At 31.7% G+C, this 18,707-nt stretch overlaps 1 protein-coding gene across 4 annotated transcripts in view; it reads right to left on the bottom strand.

The window, feature by feature from the left end:
• LOC107456122 (cytochrome P450 4V2) overlaps window positions 1-9,251 on the bottom strand; it is a 50,254-nt gene extending 41,003 nt beyond the window's left edge. The window contains exons 1-2 of one of the 4 annotated variants that reach the window (XM_087152024.1): window positions 9,072-9,251; window positions 3,839-4,052 (exon numbers count right to left, since the gene is read on the bottom strand). In XM_087152024.1, coding sequence (XP_087008150.1) covers window positions 3,839-4,052; window positions 9,072-9,110 — 253 coding nt within the window. In that variant the 5' untranslated portion in view covers window positions 9,111-9,251. Of the gene's footprint in view, window positions 1-3,838; window positions 4,053-5,207; window positions 5,347-8,984 lie in introns of those variants that run through there. The other 3 variants (XM_087152020.1, XM_087152023.1, XM_087152022.1) reach the window with 3 other exon arrangements.
• Window positions 9,252-18,707: the final 9,456 nt, after the last annotated feature.

Raw genomic sequence — 18,707 nt, 5'->3', positions numbered from 1 at the left:
ATTACCTGCATATAACAGGTACTGATCTTCCAGGCCAACAAGGTTCGCCTGAACATTATTTCACTAGTTGTTCCTACACTGTCTCCTGGCATAGTCGTCAACCTAGCCGAATAAATTTAGAAATTTGGCAGAAAAATTTTATTATAAACAATACTTTAACCAAAAAATTAATAACAGTAATGAACTTTTTAGCAGATAATCACTATTTATAACAATTTTAATAATCTCCTATTTCACTTGTATAATTTTTTTTTTCTCTTTGTCTTATTTCTTCGTAAATTCCACACTTTCAGTTTAAAAAAAAAAATTTCTTCTTTTAAATATCATGTTAAGTAGAAAATTTTCAATACCGCTGACTGGACCCGTTCCTAGGCTGGAGTGGAGCTGGACTAGTGGCCAAGTCCTGGGCTATATGGTTAAGGGTTTTTCATAACCTGCTCAAGGCTCGGAGAAAAGAAAAAAAAGTGTTACTGTTGAAAAGAATGTGTATTTTCATATTTATACTTGTTCTTAGACCAAAACGCGTATTTTTTTAGTTGTGCCATTATTGCAGCCCATGAGCGAATTATAGACTTTATAGGATTAATTATAGACTTTGGTGAATCAACACAATATTGAACTCTGTACAATTATTTTATCTGAAACTGCCCGTTCTCTTCGTTTATTTTAGTTAGCAATTTAAGTTTTAAGTGCAAGAACCGAAAAGCCTAACACTAGATCTCTATTAAAAATCTTATTTAAATTTATGAGAAGCATCCGATGTTTTTAAGGTAGTCAATGAGATTTCCGTGAGGAGTAAGGTAGATAAATGAGGAAATTCTCAATTACAATAAGGACGTTTAATTTTTAAATTTAGGACACTAGGTCAAGATGATCTTTATAACTAGTGGATCTTTGATTTATTTGTAGAATCATTCAAGATAATCTCATTCCACTCTCTCCAAACAATAAACGAAGACGTCATAACCGGGTGTGGCAGATTCGAAGACTGTTTAACTTTACGTCTGCACTACGCAAGCGCAGCACTGGCTGTGGGGTATCTAGGTCATAGCGAGCAAATTATTAATGTTATTACTGATAAATGTATTTATGTACTTTAGATTGATAAACACGTTATTGATCATAGTTGTCAGTCTTTATAGATATTCGGCTAGATGAATCTTTCCTAAGATGAGTTTCCTAGTACTTCTAATTTCTGAGTGTGATAGGTTATGTTTTTTAAGAAATTTTGATGCATTTGCGGTTACTGTTGGTAGATACATCACTATAAATAGATTAAAGAGCTTTCGTTACAAGGACAATCATCATCGGATCGTCATGATATTACCGCACATGTGTTCAAGCAGAAATTAAAATCTTTACTTGATTTGATTGTAAAGCGTCAAGTTTTTAGAGAAAACCGTTGTTGGATGTATTCTGTTTTTTTTTTTGCCGTATGCCTGTTTAGGCAGTGGGGGTGCGATTGTTCCTGTTTTTCAGTGGCGCCATATATGGCCAGGAATTCGACTTCTGCCACGCCATTCACACAACCCGTTTATAGGGCGGGTCACATTCACACACAAAGGAGAAAGGACATAGAACACACAGAGAGAGAAAGAAACATCCATGCCTTGCCCGGGATTCGAACCCAGAACCCTTCTGATGCAAGGACAGTTCCCTGCCACCTACACAGGCCGGTCGGCATGTATTCTATTGAATGGCAAAAAAGAGTATTGCCACATGCTTATTGAAAAAAAAATCGCAGCATGTCAAATTGATCAAGTCATATCAGCAGGAATATCTGATGTCGCCATTGATCCAGAGTTATTTCAGGTCATTATCGAAAATATGATTCATGGTTCACTCAACACACTTCACCACGCATGTCTGATGGAAAATGCACCAAACGATATCCAAGAGAATTAACTGAGACTATCACTGGCAAATGACTGCTATCCACTTTATCGTCAAAGATCAAAAGAAGATGGCGGAAGATCCGTCATTTTAATTATTGTTGAAGTTGATAATCGTTGGATTGTACCGTATTCGCCGCATCCATCACTGTCGAAAACTGTAATTCAATGAAAGAGATCGAGTACATTTTTAAGGATGTAAATAAAGGAAGCGATATGGCAGCTTTTGGATATGAAAATGCAACTTCAACAACAGATGAAATCAATTAATATTAACTGGGACGCTACATTACCAGCAAGGGAGCTACATTCTATTAACCCTTTTGAAGGCCGTGGTAAGTATACTTGCCACCACGTTTTACCACTTTTAATTTAGGTTTCCATTTTTCAATAACTTCCGCTTTCTTGAAGTGAGTTTGAATAAAATTGGTAACCATTTGTCACTTTTAAAAAACATATAAAGTTATAAAATACATAATTCCTTTTGAAGTTTGTAGCATTTAAGGAATTTATTTTATAAATAAAGAAAAATAAAAGTCAGTAAGTTCCTAATAGGTCATGTTAAACATATTTACCACCAAAAAAATGGCATTTTTATAAACTAAATGAGTTTTTTTTTTAATTTTTTATATCAGTTACTGTTCTTAAAACAATTTCAATTCCAAAAATACTTTAATTTACCTTTACTAGAAATAAAGGGCCCATTAAAGGGTTAATACTTTATACAAAAACATTACAGAGAAAATCACTTTTTTTATGGCACAATGCCTCGGTGTTTTTCCTTCTATAATTATATCTTTTAATTATAAATGTTCTTATAAAAAAATCTCTTTATTTTAACTCATTTTGAAAGAGAAGATTCATCGTTATTGTCTCAAAAAAGAAAGAGGGACTTGATTTTTAACATCATGTTTAACCAAGATCTTCAGCGCAGAAAAAAAACCCCGCTAAAAGCTGTATTTTTCACTTAAAATTGACAAAGCATAACTATGAAAAGCAACAATGCCCCTTGAAAATGAGTGCATGGTCATAACTAGACAACCCCATATACTTACATAGCAAAACAACACTTAGGGATGTTGTTGCTTTCTATAGATAAACCCCTTAAAGCTTACATATATTTCACTAAAGAAATTATCTTGAACTTTGAAATTGAGCATATATCATTTTTATTTTTAATTTGAATAATACTCCTCTTTTTCGAAATTGTGTCATCATTACTGTTTTTATATGCTTACCTCCTTCGGCATTAAAATCAATCTTGGGCATTAAAATAAAACATACATTGAGTGATATCTATTTCTTCATATTATACATATATACATAAAACGTTTCTAAGTGCTTCAATTTTCATTGGAACTATTTAATCTTTTAAATGTGTTAATTGATGGTTTAATTTCATGCAGTTTATTTCCCATATCTGCATCCCATTTTATCTGATAGTTAGGCGATGAACTGCTATCTAACTTTCGAATTCACGCGAGAATTGTTAGTTAGTCTGTATTAGAAATATTAGTAGTAATACGTGGAATAGGTTATTATACTCGCACTTTGAACCGAGATGCCTACGTGCTCTGTTTTGTAGAAATAGTTTTTCTAAAGGTAGAAAAGTTTATGTTGATCGCTGAGTTAAGAAATTTAACTTAATGTCGCCCATCGCTACATTAAAACTATTGAAATATACATAAAACATGCCACTTGGTTACTATTATTTCGCGGCCAGCGTTTTAAAGTATTGGCGAAATGTAAAACATTTATACAAGTTTTTCTTTTTCTACACTTATATAACCACGCTGTTAAATCTTTGCCGAAAGCCGGTCAGTTAGCATCCCTGAACAAATGTAACTTTTCACCACAGCGCCTCAATCCTATGTTTAAGAGAAGCATATAATTAAAACCATCATTAAATTTATATTTTTAAAAACAAAGACTAAAATTATACTTACTGCATAAAACATAAGTGAAACCGTAATGAAGTATTCTGATTCCACTTGCCAACATACAATAGAAAAATAACACGTTTGAACATTTTAGAGTTGGTATAGATTTCTTGGGTGTCTTTTCAAGACTAAACTTTTTCCATAGAACACTGATTAGAAAGAATGCAAGCGCAAAAAGAAAAAGTGAAAACGAAGTCATACACAAGGCTAAAAGTTGATACTGGAAAAAAAAGGAGTAATAAATTTCTATATAAATTTTCAGGATACATTTATGATTATCGTAACAATGTATTCAAATAATTTACTAAACTTTGAAAATGTGTCATGTTTATTATCTTAAAAATACCACGTTATTAAGAAATTAATAAGATGTTTCTGTGTAGAGTTGTTATCAAGTGGAAACAAAGCTTCTGAACATTACTTATCAGGAAACAATACAGTGGAAGAGTGAGATGATATCATGGATTTCAAATTTGTGGCATTTTTGATGTCCGTAAAAGGACTATTATTTATTTTGAAATTTAATGACCTGCTGGCTCAGATGCTTGTGTTTTCCAAAAATATATACGATTAAGAGTTATTATGTGTAATATTATAAGAATTCGCCTAACGCTTCTTTTTTATGAAATGTAAAATATCTTAGAAAATAGACTATATAAAATAAATAAAAAGTCAAATTTCTATTTAATATTTAACCAATTTCCAATCTGTAAAATTACGTTCACTAACGTATTGTAAAGAATTTATTTTATAATAAATTTAGAAGATATTTTTGAAGTTTCGAAGTTTTCTGGTAAATGTTAATTGTTTGGGCTGTCCAAGAGAAATGTCAAGTCTGTTACCAAATATTTTTAAAATTATTCAGATAACACTGCAGTTATTCAGATAACACTACCATACGTCCAGGGACCAGCCGCCCCACCTGATCTATCTGATATCCATGTGTTGAGAAAAAGTCAGCAAAACGGAGCTTATTGAGAAGCACTCTCATAATCGCCACTTGTTTGAAGAACATCAAAAATTAACTTCAAACCAGTTCTTCTCTTATGAAGAACCCTTATAAGACAAGATAAGACAGTCCGAAAGTTACTTTGCATCGGAAGGGAGACTGGGATCACATCGGGGCATAAATGACCGAAAGAAACACCACCGGATCTGCGATTGAATGGACATTTTCTTTAACAAAACGGTCTTAATGCGAAGTAGTTTATTTATGTTAAAAACAATATTATAATTAATTATATATATTTAATTAATATATTCTTACTAAATGGTAGTATATCGCAAAATCAAGTTATTCTTATCAGAATTTTACATTCAAGAGGGAATAACTTAAGTGTTTTTAATAGTTTGAACAACATTAAATTTACAGTACCTTCCTGTTTGATAATAGCATGCTTCAAAATTATTCTTTTCGAAAAATAAAAATAACGTTCCAAACGTAACGTACAAACTTTGCTAAGTAAAGTTAAATAATAATAACAACATCAAGCGAATAAGCAAATTTTATTCACATCCATACAAAATAATTTTCCAGAAATTTAAATCTTTTTATCTTGATTCAAACAGATAATGACTTCAATGAGAACAGATAATAATAGAGTTATTTTTCTTACTGTTCATGATAATTCAATGTTTTTGCTCTTAATTTTCATATCTTACACCATACTTATCAGTTCTTAACATAAATGGAATAAATTCAAATTGATGAAAACATCGAAATCCTTCATAATTTATCATAAAGACTGATACGAACTTTATTTTAAACAATTTAAATATTTTATAGCACAATTAAATTTTATAGCACAATTTAAAAATTTTATAGCACAAATCATCTAATTTTAATATTATATTTCTGAACGAGAACATGATTACGTTTGCATAATGTTAGAATGCACTTAAATAAAAGATTTTTTTAACTCTTTCTTTTTACATTATTTTTTAGCGTCTTCCAAATATAGTGAGTAAACAGATTTTTACAAAAACGCGTTGCAAACATTGAGAATTTCTAATAACATGTCTATTAAAAGTTCTTACATCTTTCTATTCTTTAAGAAGCTGAACAATATTTTAAAAAATAAAAATGAGCGTTATAATAGAATTGTTAGTTAATTTAGGATGAGTCATACTCGTCTATACTACATTTAACATTTAGTACATTTAAAATTAAATAATTACATTAAAACTTAGAAAATATGAATATTTTGGAGAACCTCAAAGTAAAAGTTGAAATTGTAAAATTATGTTTTATATTTTTAATATTATTATACTAGTCCTGTTAAGAACTGGGAAGGAATCAGTTTAACAGACTAAGTTAGTTATTTTGGACGCAAGAGTCAGGAAAGGATATACCGCGCTTAACTCTTGGTTGATATTATAATTCTGTCAACAAGGCTTATATGAGGATCGTCACCAATTAAAATCGTTAAATTTGGATTATCGCAATTGAAATATCAACTTTTTTTTTAGTTTCAAAATGTGTTTAACAGTTAGTGGTTCTCCGCAATAGGCTTGGGTTCATTCAGTAAGAGGTGTTTATGAGTTAAACGTGCACTGTAAAAAACGCCAGTTTTTTTTTTTTTTTTTTTTTTTTTTAAATTTCTCCCCATTTTTAACGGTTTAAAACCGTTTTGTTGGCAAAGTGGACTTTTTCCATCCTTTAACTTATCGGAAATAGATTAAAACCGTCAACTGAAATTTTAGTTTTTCGTTCCATGCGATAATTTTATCTTAAATTAAATCATTTTAGAATTATTTTCTATACTTGTTCTTACTTTTCAGCTAGCACTTCGTGGTTTTGAATGTCTAGCCTAGTAAAATTATACTTTTTCCTCGGAAAAATACCTAAGACTTTTTTTTTTTATCGAGAGTTTTATGTCCTTATAAATGTTATCTGAAAACTCTCCTCTCATTTCTTTTAACTTCTCTCTTTTTTGAAAGAAATGAGGATGATTTGAGCGGAGAAATTGAATTTTCTCCAGATAGGCAGTTAAGGTATTGTTTTCGATAAAATTTTTGACGCTGAATTAAATTAAACTAATACTTAGATTATTCTAAACTATTAATCTGTTCATCGAGATTGATCATTTTAGAAATTATAATAGTACAAAAAGTACAATTTCGTACTTGCTCCTATTAACGCATTAGACATTGCTGTCTAAACAAGTAAAGTATTGTTTCTTACGAATTTTTTTAATTATATGTATCTGAGAACGAATAATTAAAAAATCTTTAGTGTTTTTATGCATAAAAAGTGCTATTTTGGCATGTACCAATCTAGAGTTTTTACAATGGAGCTTTCAAAAAATAACTTGCATGGAGCTTTCAGAAAATATAAGTTATATTTCGTGATGAGATTTTTCATGCTGTGATAAAATAAGAATCTATGTAAAAAAAAATTTATATGTTTGCGAAAATATAAATTTCATAACAAACAAAATTGCGTGAGCGCTTCACGTGTTAAAACTGAGCATTCAGAATTTAGTTTCTCGGTGACAATATCTTCAGGCGTAATTACTGCAGATATAATATGATTATCTTTCTTTGAGCCCTCAGTAAAATTGAATTAGAATCCTGATATTGTTCTCGTAAGTAAAAAAAATCTGACGATAAATAAGAGCTGATGTTTGTTGTATAGAATGATCCTTAAAAATAGCAATTCTATTAAAATACGTAATACTCCTAGGAATAAGTAGATGACATGCTGGTAAAATTTTAAAATCCCCTACATTTAATACAGATAATATCTTTTTCATCCTAAGTGCAAAAGTCGGAGTTTAGGATGGTCTATTATTAAAATGGACTTCATAATCTGGTGTCCACTTTCTGGAGGAAAATTTAAAAAAAAAACAAAAAAAACATCGCTTTACTGTGCTGCAATGTAACTGGGAAAAAGCTGAAATCTTTCGTAATTGGAAGTTAAGATCAGCAAATAGCTTCTTTAGAGTCATTTCACGTCAGATCAATCACTTTTGGACCGACCCCTCTCCGCTTTAAATGAAATTCGGTGGAATAAACACTCATTATAAGGAAAGAAATTCTACCAATTTTTAGATTTTTAATTTGAAAATTGTCCAAATTATGGACATCTGAAAAAATAAAATTTTCATAAGAAACGACAAATTTGCATACATATAAATGGCTGTAACTTTTTTTCTAATCGTATCAGAAAAAAATTTCAAAAACCATTGCAAAGCTAAAAAATAGAGCTTTTAATTGATACCTTATATGACCTTCTCAGGCTAGGTCAAACTTTAGAAGTGACCTGATTTGACCTGGAATATCTCAAAACATGTGGTCTCAAAAAATTACGAAAATTTTTTTTTACTGCAACATTCTTCTATACATTAACAAATTTCTAGCATGGAGTCTCAACAGGAAGGGTTTAAAGAATTAACACAATGAAATACTGTATAATTAAAAATATGCTGTACAATGCACACAACAAATATTTCTTTCTTTCCTTGACAGAAATAATTTGAGTTTAATATTCAATAATATAATACACACATTTTGTAACAAATTATCAGATTTGCTACTACTAAAGACTAATTTAACATGATCACCACAACTTCTAATCAATATACAAATAATAAATCTTTTAAATAAACAATTATGAAAACATCATCCTTTTTTTTCACCCTTCTCATTTTTATGAATTTCTCAAAGCACTTTCAGAATTTTTAAAATTAAAATAAAAAAAATGAAGTTCTTGTTTCTTCCTTTTCTTTTAGTGTTCTTTCAGAATATAAGATATTGTAGTCCTAAGTTACTGTGAGCTTTAACATTTACTAGCTTAGTAACAAGTTTATAGATGCTTAAAAAATAACAATGAAGTTTCTTTATTAAATAAAAGTATTTGGAAGATTACCAAAGGGTGAAAAAGAATTAATATTTATTTACACCATACAATTAACCACAATACCTAAAATATTCAAAACCTGAAGACGCTGTTTCAAAAATAGGAAGAAATTTTTTTCCCCGATTATAAATGTCCAAATTCATATGGATTAGAGCCACAAAAATTAATGTTTAAATATTATTTGAATCTATGAACCTCTTCTGGTCTGCCATTGCATTAATAAAATCTTGAAAAGAAAAAAAATTACAAAGAAATGTCGATCACAGAACAAAAAAAAACTTAACCACTTACCTGTTAATTTTCTTTATTGAGCTTAACATTAAATGAGTAAAGATAAACTATTTTAAATCATTAGAAGTATTAATACAAAAAACTTACTTTTAAGTTCAAAAAAAATAATACTGAAAAATTATGCATGTCTGTTTTCACTCATTCTTATGTAGCTTTTATCTGCATCAGAGTTTTTGGTAACTTTCCACTGATTACATGATTAAAATCTCCACATACACTCAGCTCAGTAAACTTCCTCAGGCTTCAATCACGAGCTTTATCTTTTTCGAGTTTGAATTTTAATACAGTTTAAAATGCTGTATAAATATTAAAAGTATGTATTTTTCTACTTTCACAAGAAACTGTTCAAATAATACGTAAGAACTTACAAGGAAAGTATTCATGGCACATTCTATTTTACCTCTTTTGGTAAAATCAGATAAAAGTGATATCTGGTAAATCTAGAGAAAACTTGGAAGTTTCAAGGCTGAAAATGTTTTTTTTTTCAAAATTGAAACAAATTATGGCATGATTAATCAGGATCGCATAGTTATTGTACAATAATTTGTTCGCATATTGATAATTAAGAAAGAAAAAAATCAGAATTTGAAACTTAATGGTTTTCTCTAGGTTTACCTGAACCTCACTTTTTCTATACTTTTAATTATATATGTAGGTATAAAAGAATTTTTCTTGAAACATTTCTCCCGCAGCGTCCTTTTAAGGGGTAAGGGGTTGTTAATTACTTATTTTTAATGACTAGGAGTGAAGTGTTTACTTAAAACAATAAAATCCTCTTAAATTTTTTTAGCAAATTAATGCAGAAGAAAAAAGTAACAATTACATTTGGAAAAAAATTATACTCAAAATAAAAGTTAGATTTAGGAAAAGAAGAAATTTTGGAAAAAAATTTCTTCGCATAGATCTGAACGTGCACATAAACAAGAATAAAATATGAGGGTGCACATAAACAAAGAATGTCATTTCTGTACACATGATCATTCACGGTTCCACGTGAAAAGACATGCAGGTCAGTGCATACATCCAAAGAGATGTGGGGTGGTATCCACCCCACTCACAAGCACTGCCTCCTTGGAATGCATTGTTTCACAGATGTTTGATGGGTTATATCTGGTACCAGGTTTTTTCCAAACCAAACAACACCTAATACTGCTTAGAAAGCTAAACCTGAATCACCTGTGGAAAGAACAGCTGTCCAGTTGACAGATTATTTGGTTCATCTTGTGGCGTTGCGGTCTGATTTGCAAAGTCCGAATCTCTGACGTTGGATTCCGTCGCTTGCAGCCGATAATTCTTGTATGACGTAGACCTCACACCTGAATGGAGATTTCCTCGGAGTATATGCGCGAAGTACGAAATCGGCGAAGCACCCACTGGATGCATTTTGATTTATCTTAGCCGCCTCTCCACCAGGGGCCCCCATCAGGGGGGAAGGTGGGCGGGCGCACGATGCGCCCATTTGAAGCTTAGTGGGGGATTTTTACACTAAATAAAACGAATAGTTTGGGGGGAATTTAGACGAGAGAATTTTTTTTTATTTCATGTACATAATTAAAAGAAGCAACTGGCCATTTTCAGGCATACATAACTTGACTACATGTGCAAAGCAAAATACATAAGGAAATTCTGGAAATCTACCTCACCCTATTTCCTGTCCACAGAGAATAAGGGGGCACCCCCCTTGAGCTCAGACAAAATGGCAAAAATAAACATTTTAGTAGAAATTATGCGGGCTATTATTTTTTAAGACTAAATATTTTTATTTGCTTTATGCCTACTTTTTTTTTCTCACGGTATTTCTCACTGAAAAAACATTTACTATAATAGAGTTGTACTTTTGAAACCAAATTCGCGTGATACTGTTACGGGCTGGTTCCTTTCTCTCCTGCCAGTCGCGATAGTTTTCGAGATTGACAGTCAGTCATTCGAGAGGTCTTTACGCGATGATTCTGGAATCCTAGACGTCCTGTCGTCTTAAAGACAATTCGAAAATTTTGGAGTTGCGGTGAAAATTATATAAAAGGGGGAATGCCCGGATGCCCCCTTTGGGGCGGGACAGGGTTTAACAATAAAATATAAAAGGGGGAACGGAGTACAGTGGAGTTAGTTAGTCAGACTAAGAGTAAGATCACTGCCGCTTGTCTTTCGGAGCTCGTAGCTAAATCTGCTTCGTTTTGTCTTAACAAAAAGTTAATTCAATCACCAAACCCGTCGTCGCCACTATTTCGACTAGTGAAGAAATCAGTAACAATGCCATTGGAGATACTGTGCTCGTTGAAGTTATTCATTTCAGCTCGAAACTTTGAGATCGTAGCATAGCGGATATTTCTATGCCAATAAATATATGTATATATTTGCTGTTCTTGGATCTTTAGGATGCCAAAACGCAAGAATTTAACAATTTTCAATCATTTTGAGAAAAAATCACGACCTGAAATTAGTGAGGTGACAGCATCTGGTGCCAATGTAAGTTTTTCTATTGAACAGAAATGTTATACCTTAGAAATGTTATTGAAGAAAACGTTTCTAGCATAACAAAATCTGATGAATGTGAAGTGGCCCTCAAAGTGTTACTTCCCACCCATAGGACATTGGACTTTTTTCAGAAGATATTACATGCGAGAAGATATTACACTATGTTCTTAAACTTAAAAAATCAAATCAAAATTTAACTAAACAATGCTGTCTAAATAAAAAATCAAAATTGTTAGCTGTCTAAATTAGGGAAATAATAGTGCTTTATTACATACTCGAATTTCTTTTAGTAATTTCAGAAAATTATGAACACCCCCCTTGAAAAAATTCTGCGTACGCCACTGGTTTGAGCATTCAACTTGAAGATCTTTTTCGGGAAAAAAATTTGACTTTGAACCGTCAAATGAGTCTTTTTAGCGAAAAAAGTTAATGATCTTCGACATTCAAAGCTACAAAAGATGACATACGCTTTCTATGCAATAAGTACGGTCTCGATGCTGACGAAGCCTTTAATGAACTGGAGAACTTTAGAAATCTTTATCTTGAATTGGGAGAAGATGACAGTGAAATTCATAATGAATATCAAAATGCAGCATCACTGGACACAGAGGAAGAAAGCTCAGAGTCTGAAATTGACGAATCAGATATGGCGGTTCTTTATAAGGATTGGAGGAAGTGTGAATTTTTTTCCCCACTGAAAGTAGCTTTCGAAATTTTCGCATTTCCTACAATAACATGCATTTATAAGATCTTGGCCATTCATCCAGTCACAAGTTATTCCGCCGAAAGAGCGTTCAGCAGGCTTAAAATCATCCAAAATAGATTGCGGTCCACCACTGACACGAACCGTCTTAACAGCTTACTGATAATTGCTGTAAAAAAGGATATGTTACAGAAAGTGTCGACAGATCATATTATTGATACTTTTGCCATGAGTTCGGAAGTTTTAAAGAAATTATTATTACTAGCCAGTTCTCTTGACTAAAGCATCAATAATATGATTTGTTGAGACTTTTTTAGATGTATCGTGTACGTTTTAACCCTTACAGTCACTATCTTTATTCAGCGATCAAAAACAAATATTTTTGTGTGTTCTGTGCTACTTTTTACCAAATTAAGGGAAAAATGTAAAAAAAAAAAAAAAAAAAATATTATACTGATCTATATAATGAAACAATTTTGTAAAATATAATGTGCATGTTTATTTATTAATTAACAAATATTTGCCACAAATGCATTATTTGCTTTGGTTACTTTTGTACATTGTTTATGAATGAGACTTACATATGCCTAAAATTTTTTTCCACTTTGAAAAAAAAAAAACAATAAATATCAACTTTTTTGTTTATTAAAAATGTCGTTTGCAGTAAATCAATAAATCTTGAATTTTTTTATTGTTAAAAAAAAATTTTTTTTTAAATGGGTAATGAAAATTTGTTTTAAAAAATATGTTTACATTCTTAACGGTATAAAGGACCATTTGCATAATTTTTTTGTTAAAAAACGGCGATCGGCAGGGCTAAAAAAATCTCGAAATCATGTCCATTATAATGGACATTTGCCTGAAAGGGTTAATTGTGCTAAAATTCCCAACTCTTGTGATGATTGCTGCTTGCCATTTGCTGCATTGTTTGGTAACTTCAATAAAATTATTTTTCTTAATAATTAGTTTAAAACTTCTGAGCTCATTAATCTACAGGTGCCATCAGTAACTTATCATTTATTGTAATAGTTTTAGTCAGCCCATTTTCAATAATTTTTTGTGCCGACTTTTTTAATTTGTTTATTTTTGCTTTAAACATATTTTCAGCATTCACAATCAGGATGAAGGTCTGCATTTGTCATATTATGAGTAGAATGCAAGCAAAGTAGCACTATTTCGAACAAGCTAACATGGAAGGGGGAAGTTTGAAATTTTTTTTGGGGGGGGGGGGTGAGTGCGCCCAAGAGCTTGGGGGGGGGGATAGGGGCCACTGCGTCCACAGCTCGCTCTCTCTCCGTCGGTTCGTGAGTAACTAGCTAGCTGTTAGGCATGTTCTTGCCGGTTACTCATTTGCAGCTTGAATGTTTAAGTTATATTTTATTTATGTTAAAATGTTAGTTAAATTTACCAAGTTCTTAAGTGTTAATAAAGATAGTTGTTTATTTAAACTTAAAATGTTATTTATAAAGTAACACGACATAAACCTATAACTCTTTCTCGTGAACATTTTCACGTTGAAAATTATACTAAAATTGGAGTCAGATTTCTTTTCAGAGTTCAAGTGGGACTCTACCAAATATACCAACCTCCACAATCTCAAACATTCCCTTGTATGGTGTGACTAGAGTGGTCGCGTAGCAAACAAATTTCGTTCGTGAAACCTAGGCAGAGAAGACGTTGACACCGATCTTCTGGTGGTTACAGGGATCAGCCGACTCAGTTGATTGATTGTAAGGTTTAGTGGCACAAGGTCCAAATGCTGCGTCAAGGTAGAACAAGTTGGTTAAGTAATGATTGGGTTAAATAATCAAGTTTATACTTAAATTCCTACATCTATCTTATTTATAGTCAAGTTTAAAGATAAGAGGTGGAATACTCCGGAGTCTGGGATCACCATAGATTCTTTCCTCTCTCTCCAGGAGTATCCATAATTAAATTAAAGGGAATAGGAGTCATTTGTAATGTTTGGATAGTATACCATCTGAGAGGAGGAATGAAGTTATGGTCTTTCATTTTTATGATTTACTCTCTATTAAGGATATTACTAAAGCTAGCTGGGCCTTTTTCTCCTGAAGCAGCCTCCACCCTTAACGAGGTGCCCAGTAAGTGACCCCGGGCTTGACCCTAGCCAACAGATGATATTCGTGACTCGCCGATTGATGTGCACTGGGCAATATGCACCTCTCGTTTACCTGAAGCACAGGCCAGAGCAGTGTGTTGGGGGCTTTTAAACGTGTTTCTAAACAATTATTTATTTAAAACCAACGGTAATGGAAGAGAAAAAAATATTTATGTATTCAAAAGTAAAAATTAACACGATGAATGGCATGGGGGTTCCCCGGTGACCTCAGTGAATTAAATGTGTCAAGATTACAAAAATTAACTATTTTGTTGTAAATAATATTTCATCAAAATATTCAACTCATACTAGAAAATAATTTTGGCCTGACGGGCAAAGCCATGTTAAATTAGCGTGGCATTCAACGCTTTAATAGGAAAGTGGTACAAAGTCGTTTAGGAGAAACATAAAAAATTGGCACCAATGAGGCTTAATTAAGGTAATATATGCATGCATATTGGAATAAAAAAAAGCAATATGCTAGAAAACAAAAGAAATGAAGTAAAGGTATTTATTTGTCTAGTAAGAAATCGTCATTCTTTAATTGACGACAATGATGCTTAATTAATGTTGGTAACTTGTATTAATTGAAATGAAAATCTAACTTCTGTAAAATTTGTAGCCTGGAGTCGCAACAGGAAGGGTATAAAGAATTAACACAAGTGAAATACTGTATAATTAAAAATGCTATGCTGTACAATGCACACAAGAAATTTCTTTCTTTTCTTGACAGAAATAATTTGAGTTTAATAATATAATACACATATTTTGTAACAAATCAACAGATTGGAGTCACAATTTGCTACTACTAAAGACTAATTTAACATGATCACCACAATTTCTAATCAATATACAAATAATAAATATTTTAAATAAACAATTATGAAAACATCATCCTTTTTTTCTACCTCCTCATTTTAATGCTTTTACGAATTTCTCAAAGCATTTTCAGAATCTTTATAATTAAAATGAATAAAGTTCTGAGTTCTTCCTTTTCTTTCAAAATATAAGATATTGTAGTCCTAAGTTACTGTGATAACATTTACTAGCTTAGTAACAAATTTATAGATGTTTTAAAAATAACAATGAAGTTTCTTAATTAAATAAAAGCAAGTATTGTAAGCAATTCTGAATGGGGGAAAAAAGAAAAGACCAATGCACTTAATGAAATAAAATTATATATTGCAGAGAGAAAAAAAGAAAAACATGAATCCTAAAAAGGTGAATTTTAATTATGTTTTGATTATACAAAATTATCATCTGCATTGAGTGCTAAAGCACATGTTCGAATTAAAAAGGCAAGCATCCTGACACTTTAGTTCTGTGTGTTTCTTTTTCTTTGTTTCTGCACGTTTATTTTTTATTCATTTATTTTTTTATAACCAATAAGGATCTATAACCAATAAGGATTATAACCAATAACTGGAAAGACTCTTTTAGATTTCTGTCATTTAGATTACGATTTTGCGAGCTTAAGGTTAATTTTGCTGTTTAGGATAATTTAACCAGTTTCTGTCAAGGGAAAGCTTCAGTTCACAAAATGGATTTTGGAAGTCAAATTTATTGTATTAATCCCTTGGTTAAAAATGACCGTACCCATGTCAAAGAGAATTTGAGAAAAGTACCACCTTGGATGATTAAAAAATGCCTAAATTTGTGTTTGCAACAAAAAATATGTTCATCTCGCCGAATATCTCTGTCGAAATTGCCAGATTTCTCGGTTATAAATGAAACAGGGGAAAACCCTAGGTAGTTCAGTTAAAGTGATTCAGAAGAGGATGTTCAGAGGGAAATATGGAATGATCAAGACGCAGAATTGGGGAGTTTGAACAATACATTACGCGTTTTAGGTGAATCTCCTGTAAACACAAAAAGATAAGGTTTTGGGAAATATTGTTAAAAAAAAAAATTTAATAAAATTGGGAAAGTTTTGTTGTTGTTGTTACTTGTCTCCAAAGGTCTGATCAGATTCATAAAACCGTTGACGAGTAAAAAGTCGGAAACAAGGAGAGGAGAAGTGTAAATTTCTTCTCGAAGAATTCCTGAGCAGCTTAAAATATGTTCAGCTGAAGCCTGATGTTGATGGCATTTTGGGCAAAGAGGGTAGGATTTTATACCGAGAAAAAGTAAGACATTTTAAATGTCCACTGGCAAGGCGTCAAAGGCAAGTATTGCTTTTTCTGTCGCATGGAAGACCGTCCCGGCTTACTAGCCCTATACCAATCATGTGAGGGAGGCACCGGCTAAATCCTCCTATTCAAGTTTTTCAACTATCGAAAACGCATGAATTCTGCAACAATGTCTAATGAATCTATTATGATTTCACAGCTGAAAGAAAAATTTCAAGAAACACACTCAAGCTCCAATTGCTAACAATATTGCTTAAAACCTGGAATATTCGTAAAATTCAGGAAGAATTTACTGCAGCATTTTATATAACACGAAAATCTGAACTGCTAGCTGAAGACCAGGGTCTTTTAACAAGTCCAAATCCCAGACCAGAGTAGAATGCTTCTACCTCATTCTTTCATTACTAATCAACAGTCATGCCTTTTATCAAATCTTACAGAATGCCTTGACTTGATGATAATGACTGCATAGTGATATGTGATTTTGCTGAAAATTATTCTTTTGTATTACAGGATGCAGTCCAAAGATACCATTGGAATAATTCCCAGTGTACTATTCACAGTTTTGTCATTTACTATATGAATTTAGAAACACTTAAATCATGTTTCCTTTGTTGCCATTTCAAAATGTCTCAAGCATGATATTGTCAGTGTTCACCTTTTTCAGACTCAATAGTTGCAGTTTATAACCTCACATTTAACAACAAAATAAAACATATTTATTACTTCTCAGATGGAGCAGCTTCGCAGTACAAAAATCGAAAGAACTTTATAAATTTGTGCTATCATAATATAGACTATGGTCTCACAGCTGAGTGGCATTTCTTTCCTACGGCCCTTGGAAATAGTCCATGAGATAGTGTTGCAGGTACCTTCAAAAGACAAGCTGCACGTTCCAGCCTTCAATGTTATTATAATGATCAAGTCATAACACCGCGGAAGTAATATGATTGGGCTGTAAAAAATATCCCTTCTTGCCATTTTATGTATTGGTTTAAGAATTTCATGTTTTTTACTTACTTTTCCATGGATTGTTTTAGGTTTTATACTCACTTTATTGAATGTCTTAGATAGAAAAAAAAGTTGTACAGCATACCGCTTTTATTAATTATTTATACACTTCCTAGAGACTCCAGGCTATAAATTTGTAAAAGTGTAGAAGAATGTTGCAGAAAAAAAAATTTTTTTTCGTAATTTTTGAGACCACATGTTTCGAGATATTTCAGGTCAAATCAGGTCTTTTTCAAAAATTTGACCTAACTTGAGAAGGTCATATAAGGTATCAAATGAAAGCTCTATTTTTTAGCTTTGCAATGGTTTTTGAAATTTTTTTCTGATATAATTAGAACAAAAGTTACAGCCATTTATTTACTTGTGTGCAAGTTTGTCGTTTTTTATGAAAATTTTATTTTTTCAAATGTCCATAATTTGGACAATTTTCAAATTAAAAAACTAAAAATTGGCAGAATTTCTTACTTTATAATGAGTTTATTCAACCAAATTTCATCAAAATCGGAGGGGGGTCGGTCCAAAAGTGATTGATCTGACGTGGAATGACTCCTTTTTTAAAGAAACTACGTATAAGTTTAAAGTATTCAGGAGACAGAGAAAATCAATCAAAAAGAGTTGATTAATTCTGGTATTTTTAAAGAATGGTTAAAAAGCATTTGAAGAAACAGCACACAAAAATGATATGACTTGACACATTATTCATCAATAATATGACAAGTCATTAAATAGTTAAAAATTATTCCATAATTTATGCCTCTATATGTTTTTATGGATTACTTTAAACGCCATTTACTCGGAACTATGCTTCTTTCACAAGCTGTACCTCTAACTAGTAGAATTTTTAACCGATTGACTTCAAATATTGAGACGTTTCACAATAAATATAGTTTTCGTTGCACGTATAATATTTATATTGAGTTGACTGGTTTTGAAATCCACGAAAATGTTTCTTATTTTAGGTCATTTTGAATTTTTTTTTCCAAATTTTTTTACAAATCCTACTTGTAACGAAACATTTCTTTATACAGGCTTCTACTGTGATGTTTCCGTTTAATTACGGTGAATCATTAGATGAAAGTTGCTGTTACTGCACATGAAGTCTCCCCGAAAAGCAAAGGTAGTTAAGTCAATCGTGCTGGGCCGATCCGGAGTCTGGAAAGTTTACACAAACGCAGAAAGATTATAGAAAGAATAACAGAAGGCAACAAAGGAAAATCAGAAACATAAAAATTATCTAGGTAATGAATTTCCTTTTAAAAAATGATACTGGCCTCAACTTGAAATGT

The sequence above is a fragment of the Parasteatoda tepidariorum genome, chromosome 9 (genome assembly GCF_982258835.1).
Source record: "Parasteatoda tepidariorum strain Cologne lab strain chromosome 9, Ptep-v5.0, whole genome shotgun sequence".
Classification (NCBI taxonomy): Eukaryota; Metazoa; Arthropoda; class Arachnida; order Araneae; family Theridiidae; genus Parasteatoda; species Parasteatoda tepidariorum.
This window is presented reverse-complemented; position numbering and strand designations above follow the sequence as displayed.